The sequence below is a fragment of the Raphanus sativus genome, chromosome 9, assembly GCF_000801105.2.
Source record: "Raphanus sativus cultivar WK10039 chromosome 9, ASM80110v3, whole genome shotgun sequence".
NCBI classification, from domain to species: Eukaryota; Viridiplantae; Streptophyta; class Magnoliopsida; order Brassicales; family Brassicaceae; genus Raphanus; species Raphanus sativus.
Genome location: NC_079519.1, coordinates 945,186 through 965,908, shown reverse-complemented (window position 1 = coordinate 965,908; position 20,723 = coordinate 945,186). Strand labels below are relative to the sequence as shown.

Sequence of the window (20,723 nt, the reverse complement as noted above, 5' to 3'; positions counted from 1 at the left end):
TAATGAAGATTTTATAATGCTAATTCCATTAATCTATGCAGTATATGAAATTTTGGTAAACTAAATATTAAAAAATTAGAATGATTCCTATATACCATGAAAGATAGTTTAGAATACAATAATTCAAATGTCGAATGTGGTTTGAAATTTTTAAACTAAAGAGAAGAGTATAAACTTCAGTATATAGAGCATTTACCAAAAAACTCATTATTTTAGAAGGGGTTAACCCACGGATTTTGGAAAAATTTTAAAAATATGAAAATCTGGTTTTAGTGTATAGTTTCATCGAGCACTAAAATAAGATGATGTTCAAAGAGTTTAGAACCTCTGTTGTCTTCATTTCTCTAGATAATGAAGATTTTATAATGTTAATTCCACTAATCTAGGCAGTATATGAAATTTTAGTAAACTAAATATTAAAAACATTAGAATGATTCATATATACCATGAAAGATAGTTTAGAATACATTAATTCAAATGTAGAATGTGGTTTGAATTTTTTAAACTTAAGGAAAGAGTATAAACTTCAGTATATAGATCACTTACCAAAAACTCATTATTTTAGAAGGGGTTAACCCACGGATTTTGGAAAATTTTCAAAAATATGAAAATCTTGTTTTAGTGTATAGTTTCATCGAGCACTAACATAAGATGATATTTAAAGAGTTTAGCACATCTGTTGTCTCCGTTTCTCTAGATAATGAAGATTTTATAATGCTAATTCCATTAATCTAGGCAGTATATGAATTTTAGTAAACTAAATATTAAAAAATTAGAATCCTTCATATATACCATGAAAGATAGTTTAGAATACATTATTTCAAATGTAGAATGTGGTTTGAATTTTTTAAACTAAAGGAAAGAGTATAAACTTCAGTATATATAGCACTTACCGAAAACTCTTTATTTTAGAAAACTCTTTATTTTAGAAAGGGTTAACCCACGGATTTTGGAAAAAATTCCAAAATATGAAAATATGGTTTTAGTGTATAGTTTTATTGAGCACTAACATAAGATGATGGTCAAATAGTTTAGAAATTATGTTGTCTTCATTTCTCTAGATAATGAAGATTTTATAATGTTAATTCCACTAATCTAGGCAGTATATGAAATTATAGTAAACTAAATATTACAAAAATTAGAATGCTTCGTATATACCATGAAGGATAATTTAAAATACATTAATTCAAATGTATAATGTGGTTTTAATTTTTTAAACTTAAGGAAAGAGTATAAACTTCAGTATATAGAGCACTTACCGAAAACTCTTTATTTTAGAAGGGGGTTAACCCACAGATTTTGGAAAAAATTTAAAAATATGAAAATATTGTTTTAGTGTATAGTTTCATCGAGCACTAACATAAGATGATGTTCAAAGAGTTTAGAACCTCTGTTGTCTCTGTTTCTCTAGATAATGAAGATTTTATAATGCTTATTCCACTAATCTATGCGGTATATGAAATTTTAGTAAACTAAATATTAAAAAAATAGAATGATTCATATATACCATGAAATATAGTTTAGAATACATTAATTCAAATGTAGAATGTGGTTTGAATTTTTTAAACTTAAGGAAAGAGTATAAACTTTAGTGTATAGAGCATTTATCGAAAACTCATTATTTTACAAGGGTAACACCCACGGATTTTGGAAAATTTTCAAAAATATGAAAATCTAGTTGTAGTGTATAGTTTCATCGAGCAGTAACATAAATGATGGTCAAATAGTTTAGAACTTCAGTTGTCTCCATTTCTCTAGACAATGATGATTTTAAAGTGGATCCTCTTGCCAAGGTGGTCTCTGGCTCCGCCACCTCCATGGTGAAAACACCTTCTCTTCTTGACAAGATCCTCTCTTCTCTGTTTGAATGTTTTAACACCACATCTCTTGTGTACCTTGTTGTTTTGGCTTCTGGTGTTTAGAAGAGCCGCCAATCAGAGCCATATTATGAAACCCTTGAGACATATCAAGGCCTGCCTTGTCCTTATGGTGGCTACTGTGGATTCTACTATCCTGTGTAGGTTCTTTGATCAAAAGGGATCAATATAACCTGCCTAGCTTTCAGACCAAGTACGAAGAAGCAATGTTCTTTGTGATAAAATCTTATCGCGAAGACGACATTCACAAGAGCATCAAGTACAGTGTTTGGTCTAGTACTCTAAATGGGAACAAGAAGCTAGACAGTGCGTATCAAGAATCTCAAAAGAAGGTTGCAGAGAAAAGTGGAACGTGCCATGTCTTCCTTTTCTTCTCGGTAAATGAAGTATACAATTTTTCATTTTTGCTGACATCTCTTTGGTTTGGTCTCTGATGTGGTTTTATTGGGGAATGCAGGTGAATGCAAGTGGTCAGTTCTGCGGTGTAGCTGAGATGACTGGGAGAGTTGATTACGAGAAGAGCATGGACTTTTGGCAGCAAGACAAGTGGACTGGCTATTTTCCGGTCAAGTGGCACATAATCAAAGATGTTCCAAATCCGCAGTTAAGGCATGTAATACTAGAGAACAATGAGAACAAGCCTGTAACGAATAGCAGAGACACACAAGTTAAAAACAGTGTTTTAGTGAATGATCATTGTCACAAGAAACAATTAATTCTCATGCTGTTTAAACATTACATAGGTGAGGTTGCTACAAGGGAGTGAAGTGTTGAACATATTCAAGAACTATGTGGCAAAGACATCTATATTAGATGATTTCGAATTTTACGAAAATAGAGAGAAGGTTATGGTTCAGAAGAAGCTGAGGTTTCCCCCGGTTCAGATAAAGGTCCTATTTAGATCTTGTAGTCATCTTCACTTTGTTCTATGTATGTTTAATTCTGACTAGCCACTTTCTCCCTATACGCTTTTGATCACAGAAGAAAGAAGAAGACTTGGTTGCTGATTTCCAAACAGTGGAGATATCAAAGAGCGAAAAACATACAATGACAGAAACTGTGAAGTAACTAAAAGAAGCTGTTGTGTTTTTTGGTTTGGTTTTTTTCTTTAGTTCACCATAAAACGATTCCATTGTTTCGGATAGCTTTGATTTTTATAACAAGTGATTGTTTTTTTTGTTCATTACTAATATAAGTAGAAAAGATTGCAATAATTGGCAATGATAAAATTTGGTTTAATAGTCAAAAAGGCTTTAGACATGAAAATGAGTTCTCTACGATCTCTTCAAGGAGCCTGCATGGCTAACTCAGAACAAACCTAGAACAGATCACGGCTGGCTCGGCGGTGGTCCACGTCCACCACGTTGGGTTCGGCCACCACGAGTAAGTAGCACTCGATTGCCTCCTCGAGTGTTCACAATTCGACCACGACCTCTAGGAGCGGGTGGTGAAGGAGCACGGTTGGCTGGTGAAGGAGTTCGGGTCCCTCCTAGAGTAGCAGCTACTCCGGCTTGTCTTATAGCTGCTTTCTCCTTTGCTTTATCAGCTATATTAATAGTCCTACTTGGCGACGCTGCTCTTTTCGTTTCTTCAGTTTCTGGAGTTTCGCTCGCACCTGCAGATGCTGGAGTGGTAGATGCAGAGACAGTTGTAGCTACTTTGGTCTCTGCTACTTGAGATCGGTTTCTTTTCGTTTCTTCAGTTTCTGGAGTTTCGACCGGACTTGCAGATGCTGGAGTAGAGGAAGTGGGTGGAGTGGCAGATGCAGATGCAGATGCAGTTGTAACTACTGTGCTCTCGGGCTTGAGATCGGCTTCTGCTACTTGTTGATTCTTACCATCGTTGGGCTTATCAGAGGCTTCTTCAGCAGCTACATCACCTCCTTCATCGTCCTTAACATCATCTAGTGGTGGCTCAATGGTTGTTTCAGCTTCCTCCATAGTTGTCTCCATCCTAATAGGTGACTGCATGGGTGTAGTCGCTACATCAGTAGTCTCTTCGAGATCTTCCAGTGTATCTAGATCGAGCTCTCCTTCTTCTTTATCAAACTCCGCGTCTGTCGGAAGATCTTGATTCTCTTGTTCGGTCTGATCCTTCAACTCTTCTTCGGTCTGGGTTGGATTTTCTTCTACCGGTTCGTCATCAATTTTATCCTGCCCTTCTTCAGGTTCATTTTCTTGTTGTGCTTCCACAGTTTCCTCATCTGCAGTCTCAGCTTCTGTTTCTTCATTATCATCTTCGGCGGCAAGGGTAGCATCCATGGTTTCATCCACGTCTGGCTCTTTGGAGAGGTTTTCACCTTCGGCAGTATCAGGTTCATTCTCAGATCCTTTCGACTTCTTAGACGCAGGTGGTACAATCTCGGTACTAGCTTCCCCTTGAGTCGCTTGCGGTGGCTCAGAAGTCAACGAATCAGCTTGGCGTTTACGGACTTGTGTCTGAACAGGCGGTACAACGGTGGTTCCTTGACTCTCTGTGACATTGGAGGAAGGCTGTTTTCCTTCACCACCAGCTACTTCAGCTTCTGGCATCTCAGCATCAACTTGCGGAGGTTCCTCTAGTTTGCCAAGCTGGGGACGAATAATCCTCCCTCTGCGGAGTTCAGTGTTTGGTTTCTGCAAAGTCAATCTCTTCACTTTGGGTGGCTGCTGGGTAGTTGCCACCGGTGCTTTTGACGAAGAAGCTCTGGCAATGGCTGAAGACTCAACTATAGCAGGGGAAGCTTCAGTAACCATATCGGTAGAACTGGTGTTGCCTTGAGAATTGAGGACAAAAGTACGAGCCATGCGTTCAAAAGACTCAACAGCTGATACGTAGGCAGCGGCTTGGTCATTCAATACGCTTCCAGAGAGAACCTGGACAGCCGAAGTACCCTATTGAGAAAGAAAAAAGTTAAGAACACAGTTAATGAGTGAACATGATATAATATACGTGGATGCATATGTAAACATATTTACAAAATACGAAGTAAAAAAACGTAAACTATAATATATTATACACTCAAGAGAAATATATAAACTTGTTACCTCTGGAAGATTTCCATCTGCTTGCTTCAATTTGTCCAATTCTTCAGAGAGATTAGCCAATGCCGTCTGATACCTCTCGAGCTTAACAAGCTCTTCATCCACTTTTGTTTTCTCCTGAGAAACAGGTAGGGAACTGGGTAAGGATTTTTTATTTGGAAGAACCAAGTTTCTAAAAATGCCACAAGACGTGAGTGACAAGACACACTAGTGAGGCTGGAGAAAACCGAACCTCTTTAATTTTGGCCAAGGAGTCTCCAAGTATCTTCTCAACAGACTTGCGTTCTGTTTTCTCTTTTGTTAATTCGTCATCCTTCTTCTTCAGGTCATCTTTCAGTGAATGAAGATACTTATCCAATATCTGCAGCAAAAGTTCATACGCATTTAAGAAGACAAATAAACTCAGGGAGCTACAAACTGAATACGATTTGTCTAATAATACCTGAATTTTTTGTTCCTTTTCATCTCTCTCCTTGACGGCCTGCTCCACCGTAGCATCAGTTGCTGTTCTCTTTCCAGCTTTTGGCACCAACAGATAACATGAGCAAATACCAAATAGAAACTTGCCCAAATACTATCATTTGAAAAAGTAACGATAATTACCCTCTTTGGCTTCCCCTAACTGTTTAGAGAGTGACTGATTATCACTGTTCAAATCGTCCCTTTCTTTTTCGAGCTTTTTCTTCATGAAGGTGTAAGATTTCCTAATCCTTGTGATATCTGCTTTCAGCTTCTCAGTCTCTGACTGCATAGTCGCCTGACAAAAAGTACAGCGATAGGGTTAGCAGATCTACATGTACGGTATTTTTCATTCTACATGTAACAACTAAGTTTCCCTCAATAGAGATAGTTCTCATTCTACCTCTGCTTGCTGAGCAGCGTCTAATTTCTTCTCCCTCTCACTCACTTCTGCTTTGCATTTTGTTAGATCCTTCTCCCTCTCGCTCAGTTCGTTTTTACAGTTTGCTAGATCCTTCTCTAGTAGCGCTATCTTATTCTGCTTCTCTAACAGAAGCTTCTTGAAAACTTCAATATGGTCATCTTTCGCTTTCAGCTTATCCTGATCATATCAAAACAGTATCGCATCAGCGTCATTCGTACACTAACATATAGTTCACCAGAAAATCTCGCCAGTTACAAAGACAGTTATATCCTACACTAAAATTTGATAGGCGTTTGATGATCGAAATGCCATTGTTTAATCAGCGTCAAAGGTAAGAAACAAAAGGAGACAAAGAGACTTCCTAGACAGCTTCATAACCAGGAAAGACGATGATAACTAACTGTCTAGATATAGAATCCCTTAATAAACGACCTTTAGCAGACAAGATATCGTTTCATGAATTGACATAGCTAGGGTATCATTTCGTGAAACAGGGATATCCACACCGTGCACACCTCTGAAAAGGCCATGACTACTGCAGATTTCAACAATGCCAAATTAATTTAGAGGCATACCTCGAGTTGCCGCACTTCATCTTTGAGGCGATTGTAGTCAGCAACATCAATGTTTTTATACGTCTCCCTCAACTGCAAGAAACGGAAAACAGTTTTAAGTATGCATAAATAAATATAAAGCTTTTAATCTGAAAGGGCTTAGAGTTACAGACATTTTACAAAATTTCCTTTGAAAAATTTAACATTGTTTCAAAGAAAAAAAGAAATGGCTTACCTCATCAACCCTCTTCTTTTCAAGATCTGAGTCCTTCCTTAGCCTTTCCATCTCTCTTATACACAAGTCTAACTCGGTTTGCTTTTGCTTCAATAGATTTTCAAAGTTTTCGGAATCCGTCTTAGCCTTTTGAGCTACCTCACGCAATCTCTGAAGTTTCAAAAATGTTTTATCAGCTCTCTCTAAGACAGTTAGGAGGATCAGGTGGTGCAAGGGAGTTTAGTTACTCGAGCCATATAAAGCAGAAGAAATTTTCCTGAAAGTTCCACTACGAACCTGGCACTCCTCAAAATTGTGTTTGTTTTCTTCTCTGAGTTGCATGTTGCTTTCACGGAGCAAGTTCACCTCACTAACCTGCAAGGAGAACTTTGAAGTTAGCGAAGTTAAAAGTTTCACTCCAACCTTGGCTAGGGAACCAAAAAGACGAACTCCAAGCAGAAAGTATTGAATTGAGGAACTGAAGAAGTAAGTTTATTAGTTCGTATTCAACTTTACCTGGAGCTGAAGAGATTTGATTTCATCTTCACTCAATAATGAGGCCCTTGTACTGGCACGCTCAGCATTAAGTGAACCCCGGGCAGATTCCGCCATCTTCAAGGCACTCTCAAGCTAGACAATGACAGTGTTGCAAGAAAATTCATAATGCAGCCAAAACTATAAAAAAATATACAGGATTTTTCTCTTTGCATGTGTGCGTGTATTGAGAAGGGTGTTGCTTAAAAATAGATGTTTTAGCAAAATTAGGATAACGATAAAATACAACAACTTACTTGCGATTGCAACCGTAATTTTTCCTGTCTCATAAGTGATATTTCTGTTTCAGCCTGTCCACAAAGATGCACAAAATTTAGATTACGTCACAGTACGCAGACGAGCAAAAATGAAAAGAAAGAAATCCTAAATATGAAACTTCTCTTACTATTTCCTTTGTTTTGCGCAAATAATTAACTACACTTTGTAAACCAGAATCTCCAAGTTGATCCGAGTCAGTGCTTCCAGATGATAGGTTTCCAGAACGGCTATCTTTCTCAGCCGAGCGAAGATGCATAGCCTCAAGTCGGCTATGGAGTAATTTGTTCTGATGCAGAGAACGATTAAGATGAGTGGAAAATTCGTAACAAAAACATCAACTGAAACTCTAAATAATCCTCACAATATATGATAGGAATAGACAGAACACACTAAATAACACCAAATAGATACTCGACGAGAGGTGCCAAATTCGTATTGCTTATGTCATATGCAACGAAAGCAATAAAATTGCCAAAACGTAAAAGTCAGAGAGCAGTAGCTACCTGTTCATTAAGTTCATGATACATCTTCTCCGCTTGATTCTTTTGCTGCTCTAGCATACATTTCTCTTCACTCCACTTGGAGTTAAGCTCGGACTAAAAAATAAACATAAAAGATAATTAAATCGTTTCTGGAATCAGCACTTTAGTTTATGTTTCCCGACAATAACTGTGGAAGATTTAAAAGTAATAATGAAGTTTTAAAGAGTATTACAATTTCCGTTCCCCTCGAATCAGCCAATTTACGTAGTTCAGATGCCTCCTCTTGAAGGGAAGCCAAAGCCTGCGAAGTTTTCGTCAGCTCTTGAATAGTTTCAGACTGTAGAATAACCTGTGCGTTCAAGAGAGCAGAGAAACAAGATAGGTCATTAAAATGTATGGAATCAAAATCTAGAAGTTACCTAACAAGCATTTCATGAAAACATCTGAAATGTTATAATAAGACAGAGGTGCTATAAAATAGAGTTTTCAGAAACCACTGTTAATGAAATGGAGCAACAAGATGAGGTTGAAGTATTTCAGTTTCAAGAATTATCCAATAAAACCCAACGTTATAGCCAGCGACGTGAATATGCATGATGGTGAATATCTTTTTTAAAATAGAGAGAGCCTTCACAAACCTGTCTTTCATAATTTGTCTGAGCAACACGCCATTTCTCATGTTCCTTCTCCAAGTCATCCTTCAAAGTGGACATTTGGATATTCATTGCTTCGATTTGGGAACTGCATTCAATTTCATGATGTCAATTTAAAGACTATGTGTATGCAGGTGGGTCAAAAGATACGTTTGCCAAATAATAGAACATGTACCTTTTAACTAAGCTTTCTTCTCTCAGGCTTGCAATTTCAGCTGATGCTGATACAAGAGCATCTTCTTTTCCTGCAGCAGCATTGGCTATCTGCTCAGATTTTTGTAGACAGTCGTTTTCAAGTTCTGACACCCTTTCCCTAAGAGAAACAAGCTCTGCTTCCAATGTTTCCTGTCTCTTTTCAGCCTATAAATAGCCATCAGGTTAAAAACTAAACCATACAACAGATCTACTTCTATCACAAAGGAAATAGTTGCACAGCTAGATAAGATCATTGTTTCCGGACAATCATCAATACCTCAAGTCTGAAGTTCTCATGGGCAGATTCCATTTGCCTCAACGCAGTTTCGTTCACCTGTGCTATACTCTTGTACTGCAAGATAATCCACATCGTCAGTTGCTAGTGGTGAGGAATATCAAAACTAACAAAGCAAATTCAGCAATTACCTGAAGCATGTGGCTTTTGCTAGATTCTACATCTCCCCTCAGCTTTTCCATTTCTTCCTTTGCAGTACGCAGTTCTACGGACATCTAGCAACAAGTAAAAGGTAAACTAAAAATAATTGCTTAAGCGAAAGTCTCAAATCTGCTTATTCAACTCTCTGTTGGGTAATACATAATGCAAATCCTAACTTCTATCCGAGACGCATGTTCAACTTCAAGAAAGTTTTCACCTTATCGTACAAAAAATCAACATCTTCTACAGTTTTTACAAAAAGATTACAACCAATTACGTAATTTAATAACTCAAAACAAAATATTGCTGAAGGACTTCACTGACCTCATTATCAGAAAGAGAGACGACCCCACCACTGTCCATATCAAGGCCCTAGAGTGCGAAAACAGAATTCATTACAAAAGATATTACTAATTGCAAATTCCATTCAGGACTTGCCGTTTGAAGTAACCCCACAAGTCAATTATCAAGAAAATTATAACGTTTACCTTAGGATCTGAAGACCTTATCTTCTTCTCCAAATCAGAAAGTCTAGCCTAATTTTACACATTTAAACAAATAATCAACGACAATAACCAGCCAAAATTGCGCATGCCAATTGCCAATATAAGTATGGACTTAAAAGAGTACCTCAGCCACAGAAGCCCTTGACTCTGCTGCCGTGACAGCCTTCAAGGCATTAGCCAATTCTTTTCCCATTTCTTCGACCTGCATAACAGCATTGTTCAAAGTTTGATTGCGGTCCGAAGTGCTATTTCGCGAATTGCTCCTTTCTTCTTGCAATTCTTTTTTAGCTTCAGCCCATTCTTTCTGAGAAAACACCGTCCAAAAAATCAGTAAATTTTCTACATAGAGAAAGCGCCAGCAAAAGAATTATTAAATATGCTACAGACCTCAAGTTGCTTGATATGCTCCTCTTGTTTCCTTCTCTCGGCAGCTCTTGCTTCCTGAGATTTTTGGTAAAGATACCAAATTTCAATCAGTATTACCTCCTCGTAACAAATAAGTAAATTAAAACCAAAGGTGGTTTTGTTACCTCACGAACTTCCTCTGTACTCTGTATAGTATCCAAGGTAGCCTGCAGAAAATTAGGTTAGCAAAAAGAAAATGAACATGCACTATTTAAGAAAGAATTTGCACTACTCATGCTTCCAACCTGAAGACGATAAACTCTCTGAGATAGAGCAGAAACTTCATCAGAAGCTCGTTTTTCAGCACTGGATAACACCTCTTTTTCTTGTTTTAGAACCGAAACCTATAACACAGATTATTGTTAGTTTTAAAGCACAGAAGATCATAAAATTGACGTGTGTGATTGATAACTACCTCCATTGATAATTTTCGAGAAATCTCTTCCGCTGCATGCAGAGACTCAGAACTCTCACGTAACTTCCTTTGGTGGTCGATGATCAGCTGCGAGAACTCTATGTTTCTTGCCAAAACACCGTTCATTTCTTCTCTCTGATACAAGATATATAAGATGAAGAAAGCACAATCCACACAAGCAGGTTGATGATATAAATTTGAGACAAATATTAAAGATCACCTTGCGTTCAGATTCTTTCATGATGCCTTCTAGTTTTTCCCTAACAAAATTTGCCTCCATGGCCAACTTATCCCGTTCAGACCTTATCGCTATTATCTCACTCCTAGCCTTCGCTAAATCTTCTTCCAGATTTCGGATGCGTTCAAAAGTTTTTTCTTGGGCTCTTTTCGTAGCTTCCTAGAACACGCAATCCAGTCAACAAGTGAGTCTCAAACAACTACATTGATGCGCCGAAAGAGATAATAATAAATAAAGGTAAAGAACCAAAATACCTGTGAATCCTCAAGCAGGTGTAAAAAGTTATTCCTTCCTGGCACTACAGCAAACAAAATAATAGTCAAGCCATTTTGAAGCTTATACAACCGAGCTACAAGGTAAAGCATCGTGAGCACACTTAAATTCCAGATGCTTCCTAACCTAGTTTTTAATTTCAGAGTTGTGCCGACTATATCAATATTTCTTGCCTACCTACTCAACCATTTGTAATAAGATTTTGGTAAGGATTATAGTTCAAAGATCAACTAAAACCTCATTTAGTTAAACTTATAATTGAGGGTATGAGGAACACATAGTCACTATATAGAGCTCAAACCTGGAGGCAAATCTGAAGAACGAGAATTAGATGAATAACGTTTTTGTTCCTCTTCATATAGTCGTTTATACATTGCAACCTGAAAAGAACAAAATGTACAAGAAAAATCATTGATTTGAAATCCAACATCATTTAAGCAAGTGCAGTTGAGAAGGGAACCACCGTAACTGAAGAGTCGAAAGACTTACAGATGTGTGAAGTGCTTCAATCATTTGACCCTGCTCTTCAGCTCTTTTGAGCACGATGGCTACTTTGGAAGAAGCTTCATCAGTCTTTTTCTTTAGTTCTGTCTCAAACATTTCCTGAGATTCCAAAAATACTTATTAAAACGTCACTGAACTGAAGGAAAAACCAGAAAAAAATCCGTCATACCTTGAGCTCCATTTCCCTACTTTCAATCTGCTCTGAGAGACTACGAACAAGGTTTCGGAGCTTAACATTCTGCTCAACTAGTCCATTTATATCTTTAAACTTCAACTGAAAATTCATCCCAACAAGTGTACAAGCATTAGTCATCCACAAATTATTTCACAAGTGAATTCTACATGAAAAAGAAATAAACTTACAAGATGCTCTGAAATAATTTTATCAGCTTCAGATTCCATATCCATCTCAACATCAGAAAGCTGAGTATCATCTTCTTCATCATCCCTGGCAGCTCCACAGCGGAGTTGGACATCACGGCACTCCTTCAGTAGTATCGTTACCTAAATCATGTATACAAACACAAAGTAGGAATTAATAAGGCAACCAAGTAATATAACTGTGAGCTAAGGTATACCTATTAATATTGCAAATCATCTAAGCCAAGAAACTGAAGACAACAACAAACATGCAGAAAAAAAAGCATCGCATGCTGAACAAAGGAGAATAGATTGTCAAGTAACCTGCTTCTGTAAGTCAGATATATCTTTCTGAGATAGAATATTTTCACGTTCCCGTCTCCTCAAGTCAGCCTATCAATAAAATAAATATATGAGAACGGCACAAATATGCATACTAAACAGCCATTATGATAATACCAAGTACCTTTAGCTCCATGATGTACTTCTCCATATTTGATTGCTCAGATACAGAATCCTGAAGTTTTTGATTGACTAGTGAATAAGCTTCAACCAAACGCTCATGCTCACCTGGAAACAGATAAATAAATTTTCTGCACCGATGAAAGAAATCTTGGGAAGCACATAAATGAATCATACCTCTTTCATCTTGGATAAATTCAGCTTTCTCTTCTAATTCGGATAAAACCTAAAACGCAGGATTCAAGGCCAACATTCTAGTTAAAAGATCAAATTCAGACACAGCTCTGGCGAGAAGGAAACTTTTAATGTATCCATCAGGTATTGACCTGTCAAGCCCACGAGTCTAGCATAATTTGAAAGGAAAAGAAAAGAAAAAGGAACTGCAGTTGGAAAAGTAGTAGCCAAATAAAGACAAAAAGAGACAAAACAAGAGTTAACATCTAAATAAATACGGTTAAGTAGTTCATACCCGTTGTAGTATCAACTCAGCTTCCTTTCGACCTAATTGCTCATGTCTCATTGCATCAACAGCCTCTTGATACTTCTCATAAATTTTGGCCAACTACAGAAACCAAAAAAAAATGATATTTACGCACTAATAGAGTTGAAATACTGATAAAATGGACTAATATAGTAAAACTGAAACTCACACTCCACCCATCACGTAAGAGTGAAGCTGCCAGTGCCGTTCCTGACACACCAGCAGGAACCTTGGAAATTATTGCATGGCTTTCCTCTATCATGTTGCTGGTCCCTGAATCGTCTGCCCCTCTAGAAAAAAAAAGAATTTCAAAAGAAACATCATAAAATTTTCTCGTTACATGAACGCCAGGGTCTAAGCTCTAGGGCAATCAAAAACCATATTTTAATGCCGTTATAACCAACTTACATGGATCAAACACTCTTAAGAAAATCACTTCACTGTAAACCCCGTAAAGTCTTCAAGCAACTATAATTTTCTACCAACAGCTAGGAATTTAAAAACTTCCTTACGTTTTGGTCAAAAGATCTACAGGTCGGTAGTACCAGGGATCATAGGCGAGATCTATATAATTCTTAATGAAAGTACATCTCTTGAAGCAACCAATATCACTAATCCCTACTTCTACATGTTTTGGCTCTATTTCATAAGCAAATATAGCAAAAAAATGGCAGGAACACACAAAAAACGTCACTTTAAGCCTTTGCGTGGCTGTACAAAGGTTCATAAAAAATGAGCAATATCTTGTTCCCAGAAAGGTGAATTATACCTTGTGAAACTGCTGAAAGGTAAAAGCGTTAGCTCATTTGTTTTCCTAGTTTTCTCAATCTCTGCTTCAAGCTTCTCATGTTTTTGTTTAAGGTCTTGGTTCTCCTGAAAATGAAGATAACAAAAAGTAATTATCTGTCTAGAAAATAAATAAAAATACACAAAAGGTGAGAACTCGTAGATCCAAAGGGTATACCAATTATTGAAGAAAGAACTTCTCAAAAAACATATTAAAATTAAGATTATAGGAAACTACTCCTGCTATTTGAAGACAGAACTAACTAATTGATTTTAGACAACAATGGTTCAAGTTACCATATCTGATTACAAAGTTAACTGAAGCAGTACCGTAACAGCCATGTTTTCCTACAGGCAACACTCTCAATACAAGTTGAAAAGAATGCCACCACTTAACTAGTTACCGGAGCACGTAACAGATGTTATAAATAATAGAAAAAAATGTCTCAGTACCTTCTCTAGCTGCTGGTTTGTAGACATTTCTTTCTCAAGACTATCTTTGTACCCACTCTCGACTTGGTTCAAGCGTGCCTGATTAGTCATGATTTAAACTCAGATGGCGAGCATACAGACACAAAAGCTACAATCAATTCCCTCTAAATTGTTACAGCTAACTTACCTCTAAGGCCTTAACGACACCTTCAAGTTCGCCCGCCTTTCTGGACCATTCCTCCGAACTTTCCTTGTACAGCTCAACAAGCTTGTTCGCCTAGGTCAACAGCCAAGTAATCGATTAGATTGAACTAAACAACAACTAGGGATATTTACATTTAAAACATGAAATGCCTGAAAAGGATTTATATAGTTAGCTCTCCTTCAAGGTTTGAAAACAAAAGAATTTGAAAACTCACAGTAGAAAGTTCAGCATTGTATTGCTCTTCAGTGGCCGCTGCTGCAACTCTGCACGAGCTGAGCTCCTTTGAACACGAAGAAAAACAAGTAAATGTCATAAAGCACGAAATGATAAGTTAACAAGTGATTTTATCCCATGCTTGCATACCTCTTGTAATGAAGTAACCTTAGCTTCCAGCTCTCTCAGTCTTTCCTTATGCCAATTTAACGAACTAGAGCACTCATTGTAATTTTTCTCAACCTGATAATCGATGATAATGAAATTGAAGTAAAGGAACAGAACTTTAAGAAAATCAAAGCAGAGCATTAGAAATAAGCTCTCACATCCACAAGCTTCGCTGACATTTCAGCCTCGAGATCAGAATGCCTCCTACGGAGTTCAGCATAACTATCAACTTTGGCTGTTAACTCCTCATCAAGCCATTTAGTATGCCTCTCCATGAGCTCTTTCTCCTGAGATAAACGACTGCACATAGCTTGTGAACGCGCCAACTCTGCGCCTGCTTCAGCATATCTGGACTCCTTCTCCGAACTAGCGTCAGTCAACTTAACCTGATAATTACAATAAAAAAATATTAATTAGGGTTGAAACTAAATGTCAGCAAATAAGCAGCCTCACTCACAATTTTATCCAAATAGCTTTTGATATTCGAATTCTTCTCGCTAATCTCGGAATCTTTCTGCTCTAGCAACTCCATCAGCTGCCTCTTGGACTTGTGTAGCTCAGACATCTCCGTAGTCATCCTCTCTAACTCTCCATCCTTCTCAATCTGCATCAAACAAAGCATCTCCCTCAAAATCACACAAAAAAGCTCAAAAAAAAACACCACACGAAATCACAAGAACTGTACCGATTGCAAATGAAGCTGGTGCTTCTCCGCCTGAGACTGCGCGAGCTCAGCCAATCTACCATCGAGATCAGACTGAAGCTTCGCGTTCTGAGATTCGAGCGACGCGAAATCGTGAGAGAGCGAGAGGTACTTCTGCTCGAGAAGCGAGCACGTCTGCTCCGCGGTGATGGAAGCAGCATCAGCCTTGGCGCGGACGCTGTCAAGCTCGGCGTAGAGCTTGCGGATGTACTCGTCGGCTCTCTCGGCGACCACCACCGAGGCGGCGTCGCTGCTAGAGAGCCGCGCGAGCTCGTCGTCGGGCATAAACAAGGGCATAGTTTCGTGCCCTAGTTTCTAGAAATAACCGAGGCTGTATATAATATATATCTAACGTTGGAGACGAGACGACACTTACGAACACTCTCTTTTTTTTGTTCTTCTCCCTGGCGATTTTGAGAGAGAACGCAACGAAATCGATTCGGGAAAGCGATGAATGATGAAATGCTCGAGAAACCTCAAGGGGTGTTTATACGTCGTGTTAAATAAACGACGTCGGTTACTGTGTTGAGCCCAATACTCGTCATTGTTTGGGCTGATTTGATACTAGCTCACTTGCTGGGCTTATAGATACCTGTATTTAGTTTTTGGTCTTGTGTTTTACTATGAACTAATCCGCCTAAACTTGAGGATATTTATATTTAATTTTTAATTTTTATTTGTATTACATAGTTTCTTTTTTTTAAACTTGATCCAAATCATAGATTATTCTAATATAAATTCAGTTATCGTAATTAAAATAGTACTAGGTTTTGACCCGCACTTTAAAAGTGCGGGACCTTTTGTTATAATTTAGTACAAAAAAATTCAAAGATGATTTTTATAAACATTTTTATTACTATATTGAAACTGTGATATGGATTGTCGATATCAAAATCAAAATGAGTTTTTCCTACCATATATCTTAAAAGTGGGCACTTTGGTTATCTTCTCAGTTCAGTTCGGGTTGGTTTGTTTAGTTTGGTTCTAGTAATTTCCAACCGAAAGAAATCATAGTTAGTTTGGTTCGGTTTCTCGGTTCGGCTCGGTTTCAAACCGAACCATCCAGGTTGGAAAAATCTTCAGTCGAATTATTTGAAAAAGATTTCGGTTCGGTTTGAAATGGTATCGGTTCAGTTTGACTCGGTTCAGTTTGACTTTTTTGTCCACCCTTAATATATCTAAACCGAGTATTTCTTGAAATATCTTATCGTGGTAACCGATGATCCGTACTTTAAAAGCAATGTTATTTTGTTTGTACATTTTAATTTGAAAATATAAATATAAAAATAAATATATCGCATATTCAAATTTTATTAAAGATACAAAGTTTGAACTCACTGAAAAATAATTCCAATATTCAAATTTTATATTTTAATTATTTTTCAGTGAGTTCAAACTTTGTATCTTTAATAAAATTTGAATATGCGATATATTCATTTTTTCCAGCTTAAAGTTGGATGAGTAATCATTTATTAGAAATGTTATTTTCTGTCTTATTATAATTATAAAATATTGTTTTCAATTTTTACTTAAAAATAGAATGGAACACTTATTTTGGAATTTGTAAAAATAAATATAATAGTATAATATATAGTATCGAATACAATTTGAAAGTTATTTCATATAATAAAATGTATATGTATCGTTCTTTTGTTTGAATTTAACTAATTGGGTATGTGCATTAAAGTGTCATCACTAAGTTATGTTATAATCATATTAAACCCCACCTATCTATGTTAGTTATGATAATAATATATAATCGTAGGAAAAATGTAAGTTAACGTAGGAAAAAAACGTCTATGTACTATCACATATACAAATAAAAATGTAACTATTTAATTCAAATTCTATGTGAAACTATATTAGGCTAAATATTGTTTGTTCAGATTTTCTAAAGATCTCTCCAATATATTTTAGGTAATTTAAATATTAAATATTTAATATATTTCAATGGCATTCCTGTAAATAGTTTAAAAACTAAGGGAATGTCTGAAAAATGTCTGTTGTTTTAATTGTATTGATAGGAGTGGATCATGATGTTTTCGAATTCCAAATATTTAAAATTTCTATATAATCACGGATCAAGTTCTACCAATAAACAAACAATAACAACGTGAGATTTTTTTTTAACAATTCTATTTAAATAGAAATTTTAAATATTTACCACACATAGCCATAAGACATTTGTTGTCAAAGTGATGAACACAAACAAACTTGGTATATCTCTTTACTTACCTCCAATGATGTTGATGTTGTAATTCTCAAGCCCGAGCTCAGTTCCATTTCCGCACTATCAAAAAATGAAGTTAATGCCTTTGACACATGTGGTCTTGTCCAGTCTTGTAGTTTTACTAAAAAAAAAGAAAAACAGAATGAGTTTTTCAACTTTGGGACAAAGAAAAGGTTTCTCCTCAGTCCTCACCTAGGTGGCTTAAGAGCCAGTGAAATACATGTAACTCCAGAGGAAGGAACAAGCTCAGAAAGCCTTAGCCATTATGGCTTAAGCAATGCACAATCACACGTTCTTGGTTACCCGCAAGGAGCTAAGCTAAGCTGTGATGAGATGATTCCTTTGCTGTTGGAGGAGGTGGGTGTGGTGGACCAGGGTTCTGCTGATCATACACAAATATGAAAGAAAACCATTCAAGAATAAGGACAGCAAGCAAAACTTCTACATTGATGCGCCGAAAGAGAGAATAATAAATAAATGTAAGGGAAAAAAAACCTGTGAATCATCAAGCAGATGTAAGAAGTTATTCCTTCCTGGCACTACTACAGCAAACAAAATACATCTCAGTCAAGCCATTTTAAAGCTTATACAGCCGAACCTATCTATACTATTAAAGTACAAGCATGTTTTTGATTTTTACTCTTTTTACCCCTACCGAAGAACCTTTCCTTTGTATTCATTAAGGGTATTCTGGACATTCTACGCCAATTTCTTCTTAATTAATTTTTGATTTGTCATTAATCACCGGTTTCCTAATTTAATTTCGGCCTGCGATTATTTCTTTGTTTGATACTGCATCGATTATTTCCATGTTTGATACTTTTATTAACCACCGGTTTTTTAATTCTAAAATTATTAATTTTGACAACAATCATTATCATTTAGAACGATTTTGAAAAATATAAATATATTTTAAACAAATTTCCAACTTATGATCACCGAATTTGTCTTATCATTAGAAAAATCACAATATTAAAAATACCGGGTTACAAACCGGTAATTCGTTCAACCGCAGGTCCGAGTCGGGTTTCAAAACACCGATCAAAACTATAAAATTCTTATATTGATTTATATTTAAAATATCTAATTCAAAATTAAAAACCTAAAAATACATGTACAATATAGTTTTAACCGAACATAAACCTGGATATAAAACACATATATGAGACGGGTTATATAAATGCATATATAAGACGGATTATATAAATGTGATTATATAAAATTTTCACCAAATATAAACCCGCGCTTTGAAAGCGCGGGTCAAAATCTAGTGTATCTATTATATTAAAAGAGAAGTCATGACTTCTCATTTATGTGTGATTTTAAGTAAATGGACTCTTACTAGAAAATAAAATTTCATTTAACTCTAACTAACATTTTGGTATCATTAAAATATCACATCTTATATACTCAACATATATAACAACTTCACCTATAAAACTGTTTTAATTTTATTTTTAATTATAGCAAGTTTATTGACAAAAAATCTAACAAAATCCTACTAAAAATTAAATATTTTGATATAACAATGCATCAGTTAATTTCGTAATTAGCAGCATAATATTATTCAAATTAGTTTTAATTAAGATTTTAACAAAATTTTAAAATTTGTATGCTATTTTCATAAACTTTATAATCATAGTCTATACTATATTAAAATATAAGTACTATATGAACTAAATAGAAAACTATATAGAATTAATAGATTAACTTATTTATTTTTTAAAAAAATCTTTCATTTAGAATATCATAAGGTATTTATATTCGTAAACCATGTATAAAATTTAATGAAATAATAACTTCAATTATTTAAACATAAAAATATATTTACTTATAAAATCCTGATATACACTAAAAATATACATGCTAAAGTGTACATATGTGTTTTTCCGAAAAAAATCAGTTCCTATACTTTTGGACACAAGAATTGAACACTAATTAATAATGATCCATTTGATATATTAGATTACTATATTGACCCATTTATAAGATGTATATTGTTTTAATAGATAAGAAGATTTCAATATTTATGTAAATCCCAATTTAAATTTACATATGTTTGAATTATATTAAAACTTATGTTCTAATATATACCTTCAAATCTAACATATTAAAAAGTATCAAATTTTATTTAATACTCAATATTTTATTTTATCATATCTATAGATATCTAATACTAAATGCTTAAAGATTAGTGTATCTAAATATTTTAAAATTATTATAAATTTCAAATAAAAATACAAAATAATAATTATTTTTATTATTACTTAAATTTAAATTGAGAAATACATGTAATATTATTTTTAATAATATATAAAAAGTATAAAATAATTAATAAATTGTTGAACTTTGCATATATTAGTTTATTAAAAACAAATCCAACAAAACATATATAAAATAAGAAACAACACATACGTGTGAGTTTTAATTAAAAAAACAGAAAAACTATACAATTTATTGTATTTGAAAAAATATATAAATAATTAAATAAAAACATAAAATGAAAATAAAAACCCGCACGGTTGTGCGGATCCATATCTAGTTTCAAATTATGAGCAAAGCAAAAAAAACCTGTGAAGCTTCTTTACTTTTCAGGAAACTCATGAGATTTTCAGGAAAAGCTAATTTATGTTTAAAAGCCAAAATTATTTTTTTTGCTAAATGGTAAATATCATTAATGAAAATGATGGTTCGGTTACAAACTATGTTGAGACCACAATCTGCTTAGAAGCTGATCTGATCTTAGAGGTCGCAAAAAAAAAAAAAACCCCCTAAGATACACAAGATTGATTTCAAACTTCTAACAAGAGAAAGCTTGAAAGCAATAGGAAATAAGATCAATATAGCAACAATTTAACACCCTTAACAAAGCCTTCTCGCTGCATCTGAATGAATCAAAAGAGCAAGAGAATAGCCGGGATAAGTTCAGTCGAGAACTCACCGAAGTGGCTCCGAGCAGGCATCGACGGAAGCGCCTGGCTTACGCCCCGGAGCTCCGCTGGAGGAGGACTTCAACCAACAATTATTGATCCAAAATTATTGATCCATAAGTTTCTTTTATCATTTGACACTTTTTGTGAATCGAAAATAATGAAAAGTTGTACTGTCTCTTGATTCCCACTTGCTCGGATTTATACTTGAAGTGCCTAGACTTGCAACACGTTCTCACTTGATCACCTCGTCTCTTCATCAAGATTTTCACATCTATCAAT

The 20,723-nt window shown here is 35.4% G+C and overlaps 2 protein-coding genes across 2 annotated transcripts; one reads left to right on the top strand and one right to left on the bottom strand.

Annotated features, from left to right (window-relative positions):
- Positions 1–1,712: 1,712 nt before the first annotated feature.
- Positions 1,713–2,945, top strand: LOC108830294 (YTH domain-containing protein ECT3). Its single transcript, XM_056994157.1, is given in 6 exon segments — positions 1,713–1,718; positions 1,923–2,012; positions 2,015–2,254; positions 2,335–2,544; positions 2,621–2,767; positions 2,859–2,945. Coding segments are annotated over 6 exon segments (780 nt in total).
- Positions 2,946–3,064: 119 nt separating this feature from the next.
- LOC108830293 (nuclear-pore anchor) lies at positions 3,065–15,739 on the bottom strand. The gene is made up of 44 exons (XM_056995129.1): positions 15,264–15,739; positions 15,036–15,182; positions 14,737–14,964; positions 14,561–14,653; positions 14,412–14,477; positions 14,180–14,269; positions 14,014–14,091; positions 13,544–13,647; positions 12,944–13,064; positions 12,763–12,855; positions 12,471–12,519; positions 12,298–12,401; positions 12,156–12,224; positions 11,835–11,975; positions 11,641–11,745; positions 11,457–11,570; positions 11,269–11,347; positions 10,949–10,992; positions 10,677–10,853; positions 10,457–10,591; positions 10,287–10,385; positions 10,167–10,208; positions 10,024–10,077; positions 9,761–9,940; positions 9,619–9,666; positions 9,455–9,502; positions 9,121–9,204; positions 8,972–9,046; positions 8,675–8,859; positions 8,485–8,587; positions 8,079–8,195; positions 7,868–7,960; positions 7,492–7,650; positions 7,343–7,396; positions 7,068–7,181; positions 6,849–6,926; positions 6,573–6,722; positions 6,359–6,430; positions 5,763–5,960; positions 5,504–5,657; positions 5,343–5,419; positions 5,133–5,261; positions 4,904–5,017; positions 3,065–4,750 (listed from the first exon to the last, which is right to left on the bottom strand). The coding sequence occupies exons 1-44, from the start codon at positions 15,576–15,578 to the stop codon at positions 3,206–3,208; spliced, it is 6,324 nt and encodes a 2,107-aa protein (XP_056851109.1). The 5' UTR covers positions 15,579–15,739; the 3' UTR covers positions 3,065–3,205.
- Between the last annotated feature and the right edge of the window lie 4,984 nt (positions 15,740–20,723).